Below are 21,531 nucleotides of genomic sequence, written 5' to 3' on the forward strand. Positions count from 1 at the left end.
TACATTTTCTGCTCCAATGTACACAAGTACTTAATTTGAAGATGTAAAGATGATCCCACATTGTTTCTATCACAGTATTGGGAATTAATTTTTTGTTGAATGACTGTTCCTCAACCTTACTGTCTTTTAGACATTGTCACACGATAATCTGCAAATAAGCAAATGTCAAGGGCAGTAGTGAAAAAGACCACTTTTAAAAAGCTGGCAAACATTCGGAGTTATTTGTAGTTTCGAAACTTCTTTTTAATTCAAAAGTCACGTGTTATGTGCATTAAAATTAGTTTCACAAATGACAATTATAGATAAAGAAAAGTTGCTTTAGGGGAAATTCACTAGCAAATCTATAATCTTTAAAATTCTGAGTGATTTAAATATTGATCCTTTGCAAAATATTTTCAGTCGTATCCTAAATACTGCTTTTTAAAGGCGTTTTTTAGTTTTAAATATGTGGGGGTCCCACAGGCAGGATGACATTTTCTAATATACACTTTTTTGGTCTTTCCTCTGCTAAGTCTGACTGAATTGTCCTCAGTATTAAAGAGAAATGCTGTCAAGAAAGGTGTTTTCTTTTCAAGATGGATGTTTACACAAGCGAAATAATGTTTTAGACACGAGAATTCCAATTTTGAAGAAAATATCAAAATACTTTTTATTTCTTATTCCTCATTTCCCTTCCCATCTTTAAAGTACAAGTTAAATCTTAACTGGAATCCTTTCCCCATCGTGTAACCGAGCGACGGTGCCAGACTTGAAGAGGAAAGCTTTACTTTGTTCGACATGTGTTTACCAAACCCCAGCGCTTTCCCCAGATCTTTTGGCCGATAATCTCAAACATGGAGGATGCTTCTGATTCTTCACGAGGGGTTGCTCCATTAATTAATAATGTAGCTCTCCCAGGCTCTCCGCCGTCTCTTCCTGTATCAGTGACAGGCTGTAAAAGTCATCGAGTAGCCAATAAAAAGGTAGAAACGAGAAGTGAAAAGCTCCTCCCAACAGCTCTTCCTCCTTCTGAGCCGAAAGTCGATCAGAAACTTCCCAGGAGCTCCGAGAGGCGGGGAGGCGGCGGTGGGACGCGATCCCCCGCGCGGAGCCAGGCCGTGGCAGCGGGAGCAGCGGCGGGCGGCGCGGCGGGGCCGGCGCGCGGCGACCCCCGGAGGACGGAGCCTCCCCTCCTGCCTCTGTGGCGGAGCGGCGGAGGGGCGGCCGTCGGCGTGCTCGCAGGTGAAGGGCTCCGTGGGGTCGCTGGGCGCCGGCCGGCGCCGGCGGGGAAGTGGAGGCGAGCGGGGGAACAAAGCGGAGCGGCGCCGGGGGCCGCCCGCGGCTGGCTCCCTCGCGGCGTCGGGCGGGCCGGCTGCGCGCCGAGCACGTTGTGAGCCCCGCGGCGGCGGCGGCGGCGGGCAGGGAGCCGGCGCGGGGGGAGGGGGCCGCCGCGCTCCCGCACCGCCCGCTGGCGGCGGGGCGTTCGGCCCCATTGTGAGCCGGCGGCCGGGCGTGCGGAGGTGGGGCGCGCCGGGAGGGCAGAGGCGGCGGCGGCGGCTCCGCTCGCTCCATACGCCGGCGGCGACAGGGGCCACCTTGGGCCCGGTGGCGGCCGCGGCGCGTCGGTCACACAAAAGGCAGCGGAGCCTGCCCGGCGCGCGGACCGGCCCCCGCCGCCGAGCGCTCTCCACCTTACCGGCTGTCGTTTCCCTCCACTTCTGATAGGGGAGCGGCGCCGACGCGGGCGGGCGGCCGGGGTCCGGGAGAGCCGGCGGGCGGCCGGGAGATGCCGCTGCTCCACCGAAAGCCGTTTGTGAGACAGCCGCCGCCCGCGGACCTGCGGCCCGACGAGGAAGTTTTCTACTGTAGAGTCACCAACGAGATCTTCCGCCACTACGAGTAAGGGCCGCGCGGCGCGGGGGTGCGAGGGCGTGGGGGAGACCTCCCGGCAGCCTTTTGTTTCTCGCCCGTCCTCGCCCCGGACTCCTGACGGGGCGACTTGAAAGTGACGGGTGGCCGCGGGCCCGAGCTTCTCCGGCCCCCGAGCCCGAAGCGGTGACTGCGCGGGGCCCCGGGGCGGCCCGAGCGGCCGCGGGGCGCGCGGGGAGAGCGGCCGCGGGAGGCAAGGCTGGGGTCCCCGCCGGCCGTGGGGACCGCCTCTCGCCGCGGCGGCCGCCCGGGCGGCGGAAACTCCCCGCCTCGCCCCTCCCCGCCGCGGCCACACGCGCGCTCCGCGGCCAGTTCCGGGATCCCCGCCCGGCGGCCGAGGGGATCCCCGCCCGGGTCAGCGGCTCGGGGCCGCCGGCCCCCGGCCCCGGGAGGGAATCCCCGCCCCCGGGGGGCAGGAAACGGCCGGGCTGGGCGCCGCTTCCCCGGTGGAGTGGAGCCTGACGAGGGAGCTGCCCAGGGTAGGGTCGGGGCGGGCGGGAGCGGAGGTGAGACTCGGGGCGGGGGGCGCTCCCGGGGGCGGGGGCCGGGGCCGGGGCCGGCGGCCTCCAGTCCGGTGCGGCTAGGCCTCGGAGTGCGCGACGCCAGCCGTGCGCTCTGTCACCGCCTCTTCTGGGTGACTAACTCCGGGCTGCGGAGAACTCGGCGTCTCCGCCCCCGGGAGACCGGGTGAGGAAGAAGTGGGGGCTAGGCGGGGGAGGAGGAGGGGAGGGAGCAGGGCCCCGGGCGCCCCTGGTCTGCGCTCCGGCGAGCCTGGAGGCCGGCGGGGGGAGTTGGGGGAGGGGGTTAAGACAAGTTCAACTGCAGCCTCAGCCAGCCTCCTCTTTATCCCCCCGCGCATGTGGGCCGCCTGACATGTGCCACTCGCTATTGTTTTGATAAGAATCCGGAGCCGCTGCGTGTGTAGTTTCAGCCCCTAAATTTTCAGTCCCTCGCCTGGTTTATCCCGAGAGATCCCCTTGTCCTGTGACACCAAACAACGGGGTGTTTCAGAGATCTGTGTTTAAACAGGATCTCCAAGTGAGAACCTGAATTGATCAATCACTGAAACAGCCTGATCCTCCCTTTTTCTTAGGCTTTATCCTCTCCACTTGTGGCTTAGGAACCAAGTGTTATAGCAACCAAATAAATTGCGTGTAGGAGGCACCTTTTCTGAGTCTGGGCCTGATGGAGGGAGGGCTTTAGCCGAACTCTGCACCTGTCTGAGAAATGAGTAGTGAAGTTAGAAAAGTCAGTTCCTTTGAGGTTTTATTTTAAGGAGGCCTTCTTTTTCTTCAGGTCCACGGAAGGAGGTACACATAAACGTGTTCTATCTAGAGAAGTTTTTCAACACAGAGTACTTTTATATAGAAGTGCACATCTTAACTCTGCTCCTGTACAGACTTGTTTTGTTACTCAAATAGAGTTGTTTTGTAACTACCTACGTGAATTTGGATTAGGTAATTTGACGAGGATGATGTCTTTTTTAAAGTTTAAAATCCTTGGTAATAACTCTGAATATTTAAGAAATGGTATTTGAGTGCCAACGAAATAGGAAACGGGCTTAAATTTCAAAGTCTTCTTCTTTGATATAAGCAACCTTATCTTAAGAGGCTCTTCTCACTTTAGAAGGGAGAGTGAATATGACTGTTATCCTTTTTGAGTTAAACACTTTTCATATACTTGGTTCTTGATGATTTGCTATAATCTTGGAGAAATCTGAAATGCCAAAATAAAGGAGGAAATTTTTGGTATTCCAAACCTACTACCTTTTATTGATATTAAGGAACTGTGTTCTTTGTAGTCTTATGATATTAAAAATTCATTAAAAATAGCTAGTTTTTTGGGTTTTTTTCTCTGTACTGAAGTGTTTGGGTTTTCGGAAATTACAAACAGTTCAGGAGAGGCGATTGGTTTGGGAGCAAAGATATTTAATCATTTACCCTGAACAAGGCAGGGCTCCTAGTGTTCTTAGGTCTTAATCTCTATGACTTTGAATTGGCAAAATTGGAAGAAAACTGTCATTTAATTGTATTAAATTTGGCATTACTTATTCTTTCTCCTAGATGATTACAAAGAGATCTTTCCAAAAATGCATTCATGGTGGATCATATATAGTGGTCTGCAGTATTATGGTAATCTGAGCCTCAGCACAAGTCTTGGGAAACTATGAAGGAAACTTCTGTTTTCATTCATTCATTAAATTACCAATTGGTTTATATGAATCGGAAGATTATCCTTTAAGTGCATTCTTCTTTTGTATTTGTCTGAAGACTGCTATGCTCACCTTTTTGCTCAGGTTTTTGATTTCGTGAATAGAACTTTCTCTAATCAGTCTCAAAGATATTTTCTACAGTTCCTGGCCTTGTTCACTTCCCAGCACAATGCAAAGTAACTTTTGCCTCTAACTCTGGTTGGTAGAGGTTGCCAGTGACCTTTTAGTTGCTAAATAGTTTTCTGTCTTTATTTACTTGATATTATAGCCTAACACTTCCTCCTTTGTCCTACTAGGCAGCAATGATCACCTCCTCCATTTTATCTAGTGTAACATCTGCTGTTATTGCACTGTAACGCAATGTATTTATTGCCTCACATTTTCTCTTTTCCTAGACGCTGAATTCTTTGAGACAGAGACTGTGACCAGGATGGATCCTTAGTGATTATATAGTGCAGACTCCTTTATTTTGTTTGTTTGAACTACATGCTCTTTAATTGCTAACTCTTCTTTGACCTGCTTTCCATAAGTAAAGAAGACTCCTTAAAAATTGCATATTAACTGTAGGCAAATGCATAAGCTAAAGTGCATAATTTAATCTCTAAATAAGATAAAACTTTATTCTGTAATTTGGATAGCTGAGAACAATTTTGTTTTTACTTTTTTTTTTTTGCCTGTGGATTGTTCAAAAATGGGAGGAGTCTGAATACCAGAAATTCTAGATTTATGGGATAGGAAAATGATTTGTTATATTACCCAGTGACTTAATCTAAATAAAATAACTCCTTTTTTTAGCCATTTAGACCCTTGGAATTAGAAATAGAATGTATTTCCCATCTTTGAGTGAGTCACACTTTTCATAAAAAATGTAGTAATCTCTTCTACAACATCACTGACAGACCACCGTTTGATTCAACCTGGCTTTCCAGTGAAAAGTGTTTGATTAGTTTCTAAGGCATCCCATTTTCATTGTTCATCAGCTCCTCACTTGTTAATTCAGTCTTCTCAACAGCCCCCTCTCTGCAGATGAGGAGATTGGGGTTGGGGTAGGGAGAGTAGGTCCAAGATCAGTGTCGAAAACCAGCTTATCTAGCGCTTGGTGACACTGAAATTCTGACACGTATCTAAGACTCCAGAGTTTATGTTCTTCTTTACTAATGTACGGTGCTTATTATGGAGAATTCTTCCTAATGTTCGTTGAAGTTTGCAGAAGTATGCACCAAGAACTTGGGAGCATTGCTTGGAATTCAAGCTGGCTGCCTAGATCTTGGTGTAGGTACCCCTCTCTACCGTCTGCTCAGACATTTGACTTCTTTACTACACCCCCAAATGATGAAGCTCTAGATATTAAGTGTACAAACCAGAATGCCATCAGTTTACAATGGGGAAAAATGCCTTTCACACAGACTAGTTCCCGCACTGATAATCAGCTATGTATGAAATCTTACTTTCAGAAGGCCATTTGGTGAGCATGGAATTTTCAAGGAAAGTTGGATAACCTTCATAGCTTCAAATTAGGTGTTCAGCTCCTCTTTAGGAGTAAATCTGTCACATGGCCCAGATATTTGGATCCATGAGTCCTTTTTCCTTGGACAGTATAGCAGAAGTTCTTAAATTCTTTTCTTTCAGAGTTTTTCCTTTTATCTGCTTAGCAGCCTACCATGTTTTGTGTTAATACTTTCTTTTTTCAGACAGAAAATATATATGTCAGTTATTGTAGTGTAACAAGTTACCCTAAAACTTAGTGGCTCAGCATAACCCATTTTATTTGCTCACTGTTGTGTGGATGCCACTGTGGTTTCTGCTGGTCCCTCTGTGCTCTCTCACTCAGCTGCAGTCAGCTGGAGGCCAGGCTGAGGCTGGATGGAGTAACAGGTGGCCTCAGTCATATATCAGGGACCTCACGTGAGATGGCTTTTCTTTCTTTGTGTATTTTTTTCCAGCTTTAGTGGGGTATAATTGACACATAGAATTGTAAGATATTTAAAGTATATAAGGTGATGAGTTAGTTTGCTGGGATGGCTTTTCTTGCGATGTGGCCTTTCATCCTCAGAAGGCTCATCTGGGCTTGGTGCTGGTCTCAGGGTTCCAAGAAGGTGAGAGCTGAAGTCTCTCAATGCCATTTCTGTATTTTGTTGGTCAGAGCCAGTCTCACAGCCACCCTAGATTCAAGTGGTGGTGGAGTAGACTCCACCTCTTGTGAGAAGAGTGTCGAAGTCATATTTCTAAGGAGTCTGCACACCTTCAACCCTCTGCAAACAGTCTACCACTAAGCAGTTGATGAGATTTTATGCTTGGGTCATCCTGATTGGATTTTGGGTGTTCGCTGAAAAGCCCTCTGAAGTTAATCCCTCTTTCTAGCCTCCTTTTCAATAACAGACTTTTTCTTCCAAGATTATCAAGTCTTGTATTTGTTCCTCTGACATTGTTCCTCTACCATACTGCTTATTCTCCTGTGTATGCTTCTAGGATCTCTCTGCAAATATGGTACCTGAACAGTAAGAAGTGGTACTATTTATTGAGTGCACATATACTATACCAGGCATATTATATTATTTAATTTTCATATTACCTATTTATGGAAGATATTATCCCCCTTTTGCAGAAGGGGAACTGGGTTCGTTGAGGTTGTGTAACTTAGCCAGAGTCACCTTCTACAAGTAGTAAAGCATAGATTTAGACTTTCCTCCCTCCTTCCCATTCATATGTACACTTTCTCTGTCTAGATACACACAAAAATAAATGTGGGCTGCCAGTGAGAGTGCCTTTGTTTATTGACGCTATACTTTGGAGAGTCTTTGGAGATGCTGAGATAATTTGTCCCTCTAGTGGGAAATGAATGTATGCCTGCAATACAGTGGCATAAATCACATGTGTGCTATGGAGCCAGTGTAATGGGAGCATAGAAAATGAAGCTTGAACTGCTGGGGATTCGGGCAAGTCCTCAGATAGGAGACAGCCTCTGAGTTGAGTCCTGAAAGATGGAGCTGTCAAGACACAGAATGGGGAAAAAGGGCATTCCAGGCAGAGGGTGCTCTAAAGAATACTTTTTAAGTGAAAGAAACTGTACAAAAAGGCACAGAAGTGTGAATTTGCTGCTCACTTAAAGTTTGCCTTTTCCACATTCATTAAGCTAGTAATTTTGTTGAGCTAGTATAATGTTTCACCTTTGTTGATTTGCACTTAAGGTTTTAGACTCTAGATTTAAAAAATCTTTATTGCTATTCCTCACCTTAGTGTCATCTGCAGATTTTAGGAGCCTGCCTTGTCTGTCATTATGTAAGTCTGTCAGAGGAAGCACGAAGTATCAAGTAATATTTCATTAAAGTGTTTTTCTAAACACTTTGAATTTTTTTCTAAACACTGTTCATTTTTAATTTAATATCCCCCTGACCATTTAGGGATAAATGTAATTTTCATCTAGCTGATATTTCTCTCTGTAACATAAGGCATGTTAAGTTGGCAATGCCCGTGATCTCCTAATCTCCTGCTCTTGTAACTTTGTCAGTGAAGGAAATTGTTAAAACACCCCATGCTGTCTTCTAGCAGTTACTACTTTTCTCAGTTTATAAGCCATACTTTCCATCTCTTGCATGTCATATGCTATTTAAATCAAGAATTATGTTAGTTTTTAACAAATGGCTGCATTTCTCAGTTATACTAATTATTTTGTGGACAGACGAGTTTGCTTATGTCCCTTAGATCTCTTCTGCAGTATTGTGCTGGATCTTTCTTGTCTTATGTCTGGTAATATAGTTTAGCTCTTTAGTAGAGGATGCTTTGCGTTTATCTTTTCTGAATTGTACTCTGTTTGGCTTCTGGTTTTTATGTCACTTCATTCTACTGGGTTTTTAGTTTTCCAGATACCCAGCAGGTTAGCTGTATGTTGCCCTTTGTTGCTCAGTTTGTTCCCCAAAGAGTTGGTTGACTTTACATTAGATGTGTGTTCTTACCAGTTCTTCACCTGGTAACTTAGAAGCAGTTTTTCATTCAGAAATAATGGTAGAGCAGAGGTCATCAAACTTTCTTAAAGGGCCACAATCAGTATTTTAGGCTTTGCAGGTCAGAGGGTGTCTGTTGCACTACTCAGCTCTGCAGATGTGGTGAGAAAACAATCAGACAGTACCTAAAGGTATGGGCGTGACTGTGTTCTAATAAAACTACAAAAACAGGTGGAAGGCTGGATTGCCTCTGGGCCTGTAGCATGTCCACCTCTGGTAAAGAGAACTGTTGAAGGAATGTAGTAATAAATCGGAGACGTGATGATCTACATTAGCCTAAACTTATATTCACATAAAACAGTACTTTGTATTTTATAAATTTTTGCTCACAATAGTAAAATGGGGTTCTTGTAAAAAGTTTCATCATTTTATATTCTTATAATATACAAATTGAAGAGGCACTGTAACCAACCCCCTAGAATTCAGTATTAACACAATCCTACACATTTGAATGTGTACGGTGAACGGCTGAAGAGCAGAATTGCAGTAGTGGGAGACAGTGAAGGTAGGGAATGTTAGAGATGGTGCCATGCTGGTAGGGAGTGATGAGTAGGGAGAAATAGGCTTTTTTTCCCCTTGCTTTAAAATGGCCACTGTGGTGGTGGGCCCTGCCTCCCTCCTCCTGAAGGTGGATCTTTGTGCACAGCAGGGCTATAATGTAACAACAACTTTGTAGAATAACAAAGGAAACAAACAGTGCAAATACTTTGCTGGTCGGTGTAAACCTGGGTGTAGAAGGGCAGCCGTACATCACTGGTTACTGACTAGCCTATTTTTCTGCCTGGTAGCACGTGTTCTGTGGAGGTTTGTGGCACTTGTGCCATTGCTCTTCTTGGCATTTTGAACAATGTTAAATCTAAATAGTGTTTACTGCAGCTCAGTGTGAAGTCTGCCCCCGGCCATGTCATCAGTACCCCATGACCCGCCAAATACGCCAGGCTACCAAACACTGACCTGCCGTGGCTAGAGCTGTGCTGTCCGATACAGGAGCCATTACTTGGCGGGGGGGTTATTAAGAACTTGAAATGTGACTAGTCAGAATTAAGATGTGCAATAAATGTAAAATATATACTGGATTTTGAAGACTTACTGCCAACAACAAAAAAGTAAAATATTTCAATATTGATTATATACTGAAATGAAATTATGTTGGGATATATTGAGTTGAATAAATTATAAAAGTAATTTCATTAGTGTTTCTTTAAAACTTTTTGAATGTGGCCACTAGAAAATTTTAAATTATGTGTGTGGCCAGCATTCTATTTCTCTTAGCACTGGTTTAGAGACTAGTTAATGTATAAGATACCTAGACTTGACGTATGTTTTTCTTAAATAGTACTAGATATAGTTTACATTATTTGAGGTTATGTCATGCACATTATGGCTAACTATCTGTTGGCTTGGGAAGTTAAGTCTTAACAGATATGTTTGTTTCTATGGGAAAAAGTTTAAAACTTGTACAAAGCTTTCTAAGTGAACTGCGTTTTAGGGAGTAAAAATTAAATAAGACCTCTTCGAAGATCCATTTATTTATTCATTTTTTTCTGCACCACTGATAAACACCTATTGAGTATGTCTCTTGCCTCTCTCTTAGCTAACAAATTATTTATCTGACATAGGTTTTCTTTTGAATAATAAGCAGCTTATATTCATCTTTTTTCTTCCGGCATTTTTCTTCAACTCTACTTTTCCTTTCTTAACTCATAACACCGCTTCCTCCAGAAAATGTTCTAGTATTTCTTGATCTTTTTTGCCTGCGTCTCCTCTTTCCCTTCCTCTGAATTCCCAAGGGATATCTCCTCTGTCTTATAATCACTTTTTACTTTGTATTTTAATGGTATACATCCCTTATGTTCTCTACTAAAGGGCGCATACTTCAAAAAAAATCTTCTTGTGCTGAATTAGAGTCATGTAATTTGGCATATGCATGTTCTCTCTTTATAGATCTCATTTATGTTAAGGTATGATTAGTTTCTCTTACTTTATTTCCATAGATTTCATTTTTATTGTTGTTCTACGGACAAATATACAGATGAAACTATCTTTTTTTTTTTTTTTTAGAGATTGGCACCTGAGCTAACATCTGTTGCCAATCTCCTTTTTTGTTTTCCTTCTTCTTCTCCCCAAAGCCCCCCAGTACATAGTTGTATATTCTAGTTGTAGGTCCTTCTGGTTGTGCTACGTGGGATGCTGCCTCAGCATGGTTTGGTGAGGGGTGCTAGGTCTGCGCACAGGATCCCAACCAGCAAATCCTGGGCTACCGAAGCAGAGCGTGAGAACTTAACCACTGGGCCACGCAGCCGGCCCCTGAAATGAAATTGTCTTAATGGAATTACTGCAGATCTTTTTTGTGGATCGACTACTACAGGGATAATTGATACAGATTTACTAACCAGGAAGGAAACATATAGCAGTTTTAATATTTTTTTGGAATGCTGGGAGAAGGAAAGGGGGATTTCAAGGAGAAAAAGTGAAAGAATAGTGAATTATATCGGTTACACATGATTATTGAAAAGTAGACCAGAGTATAGAGGAGAGAATATATTTGCCCGTATCTTACCGCTTAGAGGCAGCCATTGTTAACTTTTTTTGCATACGTCTAACCTTTTCTATTTAAAAAGGTTTTATTGTAAAAATAATGAGTGCATGCTTATTATAAAAATTCAAAAATTATTATAAAAATACAAACAATATAGTAGTATTTAGAATAACAAAGTTTCCTTTTCTTTCCTTCCCAGTCCCCCCTTTTCTCTATAGGAACATCTGTTTATAGTGTTTGTATAAATACACACATTTTTGTTTTTATTATAATTAATATATATAGGTTTGTGTTATTCAGTGATTTGAGTTTTTCTACTTAATATACCTTAGAAACCTTTCCATGTTATAGATCTCTTGCATTTTAAAAGTGGCTGACTGGAATTTTTGAAAAGAAGTAAATGCTTATAGTAAGAACTTCCAGCATTGCAGAAAAGCGCTGAGTAGAATGGTCCCCTAGTCCCACCCGACTTTGTAGCTACTACCTTGAGTTTTGTATAACATTCCAGAAATGTTTCATGCTTCTTTAGTTTATCTTTCTCTTCCTTCCTTCCTTTCTTTGCTTTTTCTTTCTTCCTTTTTTTAACACAAGTGAGGCCATACTATATATATGGTCTTCGTAAGCTTTTACCTTCAAAAACTGTAGGGGGGAATCAAACTGGAAGGTTTTGTTTCTCTTAACATGTTATTAAGAACTCCCTATACTGTTAATGACTATGAATTTTCATTGTATGAAGTACTATGATTTACTTACATTTCTTTTATTGTTAGATGTTTAGACGTCCAGGTTTTTCACTATTATATTAAAGCCTTTTAAAATTCATAGTTAAGTGCTTGAATTGACTTAAGTGTTTTGACTGCTTTGGAACGTAAAGCTTAAAATTTAGAAGGAAAAAAAAAGGTTGGGTTTATTTTCAGTTTCACTCCCAATTTCAAAACTGATGGAAATCCGAGTCCGAGTTTGGCTGAATGTACCTTTAAATTGCAAAATATAAATGTCCAGTTTAAATATACTTTCTCTTAGGTTTGTATTAATGCGTAAGTTAACCAGTTACTAAACCCTTGTTTGAGTTCTATGATTCTGTATAAAATTTTGCAATAAAGGCACAATCGTGTATCAGCTTTTAATATAACATTTGTGAAGTGATAGGTAATGGGTTTTTGTTTTTGTTTTTTAATCAGTGACTTTTTTGAACGAACCATTCTGTGCAACAGTCTTGTGTGGAGTTGTGCTGTGACGGGTAGACCTGGACTGACCTATCAGGAAGCACTTGAGTCAGAAAAAAAAGCAAGACAGAATCTTCAGAGTTTTCCAGAACCACTAATTATTCCAGTTTTATACTTGACCAATCTTACCCATCGTTCACGCTTACACGAAATTTGTGATGATATTTTTGCATATGTCAAGGATCGATATTTTGTTGAAGAAACTGTGGAAGTCATTAGGAACAATGGCACAAGGTAAAGTACTTTTAATTTTTCCTTTTGATACACACTCATTCATATTGCTCAAAATTCAAAATACACAAAAGGGTGAACTGAGGAATGCTTCCCTTTTACTGTCCTCCAGCTACCCTGTTACCCTCCCCATGGGATAGCCCTAGTGTTAGCAGTTTCTTATGTATTTTTCCAAAGCAAATTTTTATATAGACCACCAAAAACATGTACATGTATACGCATGTACATACATCTATCTCCTGTCCCTTTTGATGCAAAAGTAGCATACTATATTCTATACCTTTTTTCACTTAAAATATCTTTTTTTTTTTTGTGAGGAAGATTGGTCTTGAGCTAACATCTGTTGCCAATCTTCCTCTATTTTGTATGTGGGACACTGCCACAGCATGGCTTGATGAGCTGTGCATAGGTCCACGCCTGGGGTCCAAACCCCGTGAACTCTGGGCTGCCAAAGTGGAGCGTGCAAACTTAGCCACTACACCACTGGGCTGGCCCCTCACTTAAAATGTCTTAAAGATCAGTCCATTGCTTTATAAACCATCTTTCTTCTCTTTTTTATTTACAGTATAATAAGTTCCATTATATGGAAGTTCCATCTTTATGTAAGGGTGAAAAAAAACCTTAGAGAAAGATATCTACTGTGTCCTCATTATGTTACCTTATAGTTTAAATATGCCTGTGTTTCTTGCTGGGTTTTAGTAGTTCCTTTGATAAAATGAGGACTGAGTTTTATATACCCCACTAAGTTCTCTTCTCTTTTACCCAGGTCTTCAAGAAAAAAGTACGTTTTTCATATATGAAAATTTAAAATGACATTACTGTGGCACTAAGTTAAAAATTATCAGTGCTGTCCTGAAGTCTTAAGCATTTATGATTGGCTAGTCACTGATATTTATCATAATAATCTTTGTTTGCATTGAAACTATTTATAGCTTCTTGACTTTTGGGGCAGTGACGATAAAATGTTTTCTGGATGCTTTTTTCCCCTCCTTATTGACCTGAATTCAGATTTTTTTTTCTTTTTGAATTTTAAACTTTAAGAGTCAAAAGTTATTTAATTCTTTATTATCTTATTTTAGAGAATCATTATGAGTTGATATGTAATTTCAGAGTAATGTCTTAATGTAATCCATTTTAGTTATTAAATGCTGCTCTACATGTATCTTAAAAAGCCAAGAGATGTTTATATTAAGATGTAAATTTGTTTGGATTTCATTTTGGTGGAGAATTGAATTTTTTTTTAATTGTAGAAGCAACAAATGGTAAAATTTGAAGGATATTTCATATGTCTAGTAACCTTTGGAAAAAAACTATACATATCTTAGATGGAGAGATTAATATGTCACCAGTAATCCCACCAAGAACATAGCCTTTAAAAAAAAGGATCGTATTATAAATACTGTTTTGGAGTATGTGTTATGGGTTTTTGGTGATATACTTAGAAAACACATTTTTGTGTTTTAATCTATATCACCAAAAGGAATAATAGAGCCATGTTTGGGAACCAGGATAATTTTTTTCTCCTTATAGTCATTGTTTTTATTTGATTTATGCCAAAAGTGTTTTCTAATTTACAAATCATTGTGATACATTAACCTTTAGCCTTAGGAATATTGCTTACATCTAGAAATGCAGTGGTTCAGTATTTTTTGCACAGTTTTTTTTGTTGTACCTTAAAAATGGGCATCAGATAGGGTAAGCTGTTAATAACAGTAGTAAACTAGGGCGCACTGTAGAAATGGGAAATCTGGGAGTCACGATTTTCTGGCTTATTAGGAAACATGCCTCTTCCTGCTTATGAAGCTTTTAAATAGTGAAGTATAAGAAATTGGTATTTTTCTGAAAAGTTTTAAGGTTTAATTTTCATAATCCGTATTGGCCATTCTTAATCTGTGTGTGCAGAGAGAGAAATCTTGGATGACTCCTTGACTTTTGCCTTTAGCAGCTGGGTGGATGGTAAGATGCGAAGCCTCAGGAGTAGTTATCAGAGTCTAGCCATCTTTGCTCTCATCTCAGGCCCAGATATTTCTGATTGCTCTGATTTTGTGTTTCACAGACATGTTGCTTATGTGATTCATGAGTGTCAATTGCAGGCTAGACACTGGGTTGGGTGAAAAGGATTCAGATGCTCTTAAAGAGTTCAGTGAAGGGAGAGGCAAACATGAATGTAGACTTGCCAGGTATTAAAATAAACGTATGAATGGAGTAATTCAGGAGCATCCAGGTCCAGTGAGCCATGGAGGCTAGGCCTGGGTTCCCTATACTCACACTAACACTGGATATTTTAGTTGTTTAATCTTTGCCGAATCTGATGATATCTCAGTGTTTAATTGGCTTGTTCAGGTCCTTTGCCCATTTTTCTTTTGGCTTGTTTGTCATCAGTAGATTTGTGAGAGCTATTTATTAGATACTAGGCATATTAAACTTTGTCATACTGTTGCAAATAGTTTTGTTTCATTTTTTGTTTTTCTTAAAGGTGCAGTAAATGTAAAAAGAATTTTAAAAATATGTGTAAAGAATAATGATATAATTAAGGGGTAGAGAAAAATACAATACATATTCATATATTCACCACTTGGTTTTAATAGAATACTATTATCTTTGATTTTTGTTTATGGTTTGAGAAAAGTTACAGATTTCTAGTACTATGGGAAGCATAATAGTGATGGTGAAGGTCTGGGTTTTGAAGTCAGACTGACCTTGGCAGACTTCCTTTAAGGTTACTGTGAGACTGAAATGAGAAATTGTGTGTGTGTTGTACACATTTTGAATTGCTATATAAATAGAATATAGTAGCATTTTACTTGGGGAATAATGCTGCCGTTGGCCCAAGAGGCTTATATGGAAGTTAATATTCTTCTATTATTGACTAGTTTTTCTATTAAAAATTATATTTTATATTATAATTAAGCTTCAAGCCTGACTTGAGATTTCTGTAGCTTTAGATCCTGAGTTCCAGCGTACATCCTTATCTTTTTACCCTTTTCACTTAAATTTCAATTAAAATAACTTCAGTATATAAACTTGCCTAACTTGACTAGATTTTGTTTGGTTGAATTGTGCCTCCACCACATACTTCCTACCCATGTACATTTTGGCAAGTTATTTAACATCACTTGTCTCTCCCTTGTGTACTTAGTAGAATTATTGTGAATGTTAACTGAGATGCTGTATGTGAAGTGCCAGGCACACAGCAAGTGTTTAAAGGACAGCTTAAAGAAAAAATCTTTTTCCATTTTGATTTTTGAGTTCTCTCTTGTGCTAATAAACTCCTACTCTATTATATTGATATGGGCAAATGACTTGGCATGATGTTTTTTATTTGGAATGTGTCCCTTTTGGCTTCACATCTCCTTGTGTAACTTTTGGGGTTGAGTTGAGTTTTGAGGTGATGATGGTAGCAGTAAGGGCCTGGCATCCTCAAGGGTAGGCTAGCACAAGCCCTTCTTCCGTGATAAGCTGCAGGTCGTTTCAATGTCCTTGTTGACTTTTACCTGTAGGCTCCTGTGGCCTTTATACTTTAGGAGTCGTATTTAGAGGTTAAAATGGATTTCTCCAAGTGGCTGAGAAATGGAAGCACTTACTCTCTTCACAGGATCCACTAGTATGAGCTATCTGTGCTCCCACTCTCACCTTCCACTCTTCATCCTTTTGCCACGGAGTGTGAAGTTAGAAGAATTTGCTTACACAGTGCACACATTTTCATCTCTTTGCTTTTTTTGTTAAATGAGCTTTATTGAGATATAATTCATACACCATAAAATTCACCCACCTGAAGTGTATAATTTAGTGGATTTTAGTATATCCACAGGGTTATGTGACTATCACCACTATCTAATTCCAGAATATTTTCATCACCCTAAGAAGTCCTGTACCCATTCCCAGGTACTCCCCACTTCCCTCTCCCTTCAGCCTCCGGCAGCCACTAATCTACTTTCTGTCTCTATGGATTTGCCTATTCTGGACATTTCATATAAATGGAATCATATTTAGCCCCCGTGTCTGGCTCAGTTCACTTACTGTCATGTTTCAAGGTTCATCTACATTGTAGCATGTATCAGTATTTTATTTCTATTTCTTGGTAAACAAATTCTGTATGGCTCTATCACATTTTGTTTGTCTGTTCATCACTTGCTGGACATTTGGGTTGTTTCCACTTTTTTGGCTCTTATAAATAATGCTGTCACGAGCATTCACGTACAAGTTTTTGTGTGAACATATGTTTTCAGTTCTCTTGGGTATATACCTAGCAGTGGAATTGCTAAATCATATGGTACTCTATATTTCGCATTTGAGGAACCTCCAAACTGTTTTCTAAAGCAGCTGCTTCATTTTACATTCCCACTAGCAGTGTATGAGAGTTCCAGTTTCTCCACATCCTCACCAGTGTATCAGCAGTTTGTTACTGTCCCTCGATTTTATTTTGCCATCCTAGTGGTTGTGAAGGGTTATCTCATTGTAGTTTTGATTTACATTTCTTTAATGACTAATTACATTGAGCATCATTTCATGTGATTATTGATTATTTGTCTTCTTGGGAGACGTGTCTATTCTGGTCCTTTGCCCATTTTAAAATTGGGTTATTTATCTTTTTATTACTGAGTTCCAAGAGTTCTTTGTGTTTTTGGATATAATCCCCTTAGCAGATATATGATTTACAAATATTTGCTCCCATTCTGTGAGTTGTCTTTTCACTTTCTTGATTTTTAGCATCATCTCTCTTTGCTTTTGACTTTTTGTTTTACTTGTCAGTAGCATCTACCTTTTGTTTCTGTCTCTGTTGGTAGTACTTATCAGTGGTCCTAAAGACTGCTTTATCCGTTAGAATTAGATTTACTGAGAAGAACATGCTAAGTCACAGAGAAATGGAGTAGGGGCCATTCTTAGATTGAATTAGTCAGTATGTGTACTCTGATGGTCTCACCTCAATATTCTTTCCTTATTGTCTCATTTACCTTTAGGTGTCCCTACCCCTTTTCTTTCTGTATCTTACAAGTATAGATTAGTTGCTTCCCTCCCCACCAAGACTATCTGTTTTGAAATAAGCAGTCAGCTAAGAGATTCTTCTAAAAGATCCTTTGTCGTTGCTATGGCAGAGTAGTAAAGAGAACAGCTGACTTCTTGACTGAACCAGCAGTTTGTTCTTCAGCCTCCCCTTCCTGATTACCACTCAGCTTACCTGCCAGTCATGTTGACATTTACTCTCTCCTCCTTCCTTAGAGCCTGCAGGAGAAGTCAGAGTGGTCTTGTGAAAAGAACACTAAACTAAAAGTTAGGTCTGTTCCTAAATACCTACCAGATGCTTTGTTACACATTGTATCAGCAGATAAGAGGCAAGAACTTACTGTTTCCAGTTACAGATGAGGAAACAGAGATCCAAGGAAGTTAAGTGATTTTTTTTGTTATTGTTCAACATGTATTTACTGATCTCCTGCTATTTACTTGCACTGTTTTAGACACTGCGGCCATAGCAGTGAACAAAACAAAGTCGTGGAGCTTCCATTCCAGTCTTACAAGTAATGAATGGTAGGATTTAAATTCAGCTAGGGCTGACTTACACAATTATTCCTTTCACTGTATCACTGTCTCCTTGGTTTTGGATTCTGCCATTTATGAGTAGCTGTATAGCTCTGAGGAAGTAATTTAAACTCTTTAAGCTTTAGTCTTTTCATCTGTAAAATGGACCCTGCCTTATAGGATTGCCTCACAGGATGAAGTGAAACAATGAATGTGATTTTTTTAAGCTGTATTGTATAATATTGCCATGTAATGTAGGTGTCTTTTTAGTATTTGAATGTGTTTATTGGGGGCCATGCAGTTTGAGGATTTTTTTTTTTTTTGAGAGATGCCAATAATGATGTGGTGCTGCATTGGCTGCCTGGGCCACTGTAACTTGAAATCAAATTTCCCTATTGCAATTCTGAAAGGAAACCCCACAGTTAATAATTTCATTGTCTTAGACATAATTGTTTGTTTTTGAAGATAGTCATCCCACATTTGTACCTGGTCTTCTAAAAAATCCTACACAAGCAGATTTTAAGGCATCTGAGTTTTGCTTAACTTTATCATTTTCTTATCAAGAAATTTTCTTATCATTATCAAGCCTGATAATCATTGTTTAATGAAGGGTTGGGAGAATGGCGAGCTAGAACTCCGGTGCTTGTGTGATAAACCCATCTTATCTCTCCCACCCTGGAATTGGAGAATTAAATCAGGAAAAAGGAGGTAAAAGTCGCCTAACAAATAAACGTTTTGGACTGTTGAGTCATCATTCAGTCTAAAGACAGGACTAGAGTTTGAGAGAATCTGAAAATTTGAGTCAAAATATAATTGTGTATTTGATAATTTTTTTCAATTAAAATGGGCTTTGGGCAACTTATTTTTAGACATTTTACAAGGACAGTCAAGATCTTCTGGGAGCTGAAAAAGTTCATAGGAGATTTGAAGCAACAGGTGTGAGAAGGTACTTCTAAAAGTAGGTATACTAACAGCAGCAACAAGTGGCACCTGATAGCAAAGGAGAGCGAGAATAAACATTACCTGCAAAGTACGCTGGCCTGGCTCAGTATATAATTTGATAGCATTAGAAGACATTGCAGAATTGAGAGAATGCTAGTATTTATTGAAGTTTTCCTGTATGCTAGGCAGTGTGCTAGATGCTTTCATTTTGATTCTCATGATACTGATGGGTGACCCAGAATTTTCAAAAAGATTATATGTATCTTGGTGTTTACCCAAAGGAGATGAAAACTCATGTCCACACAAAAACCTGTACACTAATGTTTATATCAGCTTTGTTAATAATTGCAAAACTTGGAAGCAACTAAGATGTCCTTTAGTAGGTGGATAAATACACTGTGGTACATCCAGACAGTGATGGATTCAGCAGTAAAAAGAAATGATCTATCCAGCCACAAAAAGACATGGAGGGATGTTAAATGCATATTACTAAGTGAAAGAAGCCAATCTGAAAAGAGTACATATGGTATGATTCCAACTAATATGACATTCTAGAAAAGGCAAAACTATGGAGACAGTGAAAAGATCAGTGGTTGCCAGAGGTGGAGGTTGTGGTGGTGGGGGGAGATGAATAGGTGGACCATGGAGGATGTTTACGGTGGTAAAAATACTCTGTGTGGTACTATAATGATGGATACATGTCATTATACATTTGTCTAAACCCACAGAATGTACAACACCAAGAGTGAACCGTAATGTAAACTATGAACTCTGGGTAATGATGGTGTCTCAGTGTAGGTTCATCACTTGTAACAAATGCAGCACTCTGGTGGGGGATGTTGATAATTGGAGAAGCTGTGCATGTGTGGGGGCAGGGAGTGTGTGGGAAATCTCTGTATCTTCCTCTTAATTTTGCTGTGAACCTAAAACTGCTCTAAAAACCTAAAGCCTTTTAAATTAAAAAAAAAAAGTTATGTCCTTTTCTTATTAAGACTAAAGTTTATAATTTAAAAAAATGCTGCTTTTTTCCTATAAAGATTGATATGTATCAGAGAAAAGTACAAAAGGTGAAGGCCTAGAGTGCATTTCCCACATGCTCCCTTCGGAGATAACCACTGTCAAAAAATAAGTGCACAGTTCATTTTTTTCTGTACTACACTAAATTAAAAATAAATATGAAGCAGCTTTTTCACTTAATGGTTGAATGTCTTCTTATATCAGAACACACAGATGTGTACCATTTCTAATTGGTTTTGCATAAAGTGGTTAAACTACTGGTTCCTTAAAAGGCTTACTTAGAACATTGCCTTTTTCTGAGGGTGGAGAAAGTTATTCCTTTTACTAGCCTTGTGTGAATTCTCTCTTTGGAAATAATAAACTGGATTTTCTTCCAAACAATCTGTGACCTTTGACTGACTGACAGACCTTTTCCCCAGTGTAGATTAAATGAGTAAAATAACAGAATTGGATTTGCACCAAAGAGTTTTGTATATAGCTAGATTTTCCCAAATATTACCCCAGTACCATTTAGATTTAAAGGTTACAAAATGTTATCTAGTCAAGAAGCATAAGAGTACAGTTGAGTATTGTTTTTAGAACTACCTTACCAAGTAAAGATTTTAGAGTTCTTTTTAATTTTACAAACTGATATCAATTTTGGCACCAAATAGTGACCAACTAGAGCTCTTAACTATTCAGCTATTACAGTCTGTTCCCTTTGGCTTTCTATGTTGTATTGGTGGAATGCTTTAAGTACTTTAGTCTAATGAAGTAGGAGAAAATTAGCATAAAAACCTATCACATAGAGAGTAGGCACTTAGTATATATTAGAATTGGAAATGATAAAATGGACATTTTATCTTTGGGCTCTTTCTAAATTGCTGGCCTTAATGGTGTTAGTGAATTGTAATTAATTAAAATGCATTAATATTGAGGACAAAGAGAAATAGCAAATATATTGAGAAGATAGATTGAGCATAAAAGATAAAAGTGAGGTACAAATACAGTTGTTTTGATTTAAATGTACATGCTTGGATGTCGGTGACTGGATCCAGGTGGGATTAATCAAAAGAGTTTTTGGAAAAGAGTTGACTGGAAATTTGAAGACAGAGAAAAATATAAATTAGTAGGAAGGATTAAAGGAGGAAGACTTCTTATTTAGGCGCAAAGGTAGTATAGAATGTTTAGCAGCATATATTAAATTTATTATTGCTCTTTTTCAGAAGGAAGGTTTTCTGTTGGTTAGCTTACACTACTAACCTTTTAAGGTCAAAATTCCTGGTTCTTGGCCAAGGAGAGTCCTAAGCAACATCCCAAAATTGTTGTTTACAGTCTTTAGTTCCTGATGACCCTAATATGTTGATGATATAACTTTTAATAGAAAAATAAAGGAGGCTATTTGGGACAGCTGTTCTTTCTTGGAATTCAAAGTCAGAGAGGAACCATCTTCTTTAGATATGTATTGTTTGTTGTATGTACCGGGGACTTAGACTTACAAGCCAACTGATTTCCGGATTGTCATTGCAAGTTTAACAGTTAAAATTCAGAATCTTTATTTACTTGCATAAAATAAATTGGGAGATTATCCTAGGAAACCCTCATTATGCCCTAAAAATCCTAAATAGTCACAAAAGTAAATGAAAATGAATTTGTTTTTCTAAACGTATTTAATTCAAATAACATATAAAACTTATGCTGTAAATATTTCTGTACGGACTCAACTGCTTGATACTTAACAAAATAGTTCAGTGAAATTTAGACTGTCATACAAATGTATTCATTCATCTACTTCATTGTTTTAAGGGCCTTCGCATTGCATTGACCAATAGGAACATTTGTCTAATGCCTCTCAAAAGCCTTTGAATGACTAATGTTGGGCATGAGGGGGGTTAGTTTCTCTGGCAACTTTTTTATTTTTTATTTATTTTTTTTGAGGAAGATTAGCCCTGAGCTAAG

At 39.8% G+C, this 21,531-nt stretch overlaps 1 protein-coding gene across 2 annotated transcripts in view; it reads left to right on the top strand.

The window, feature by feature from the left end:
* Positions 1-1,089: 1,089 nt before the first annotated feature.
* BAZ1A (bromodomain adjacent to zinc finger domain 1A) overlaps positions 1,090-21,531 on the top strand; it is an 83,468-nt gene continuing 63,026 nt past the window's right edge. The window contains exons 1-3 of one of the 2 annotated variants that reach the window (XM_046652978.1): positions 1,090-1,221; positions 1,705-1,878; positions 11,842-12,120. In XM_046652978.1, the coding sequence (XP_046508934.1) occupies positions 1,766-1,878; positions 11,842-12,120 (392 nt within the window). In that variant the 5' untranslated portion in view covers positions 1,090-1,221; positions 1,705-1,765. Of the gene's footprint in view, positions 1,222-1,623; positions 1,879-11,841; positions 12,121-21,531 lie in introns of those variants that run through there. The other variant, XM_046652979.1, reaches the window with a different exon arrangement.

This window comes from Equus quagga, chromosome 2, assembly GCF_021613505.1.
Source record: "Equus quagga isolate Etosha38 chromosome 2, UCLA_HA_Equagga_1.0, whole genome shotgun sequence".
NCBI classification, from domain to species: Eukaryota; Metazoa; Chordata; class Mammalia; order Perissodactyla; family Equidae; genus Equus; species Equus quagga.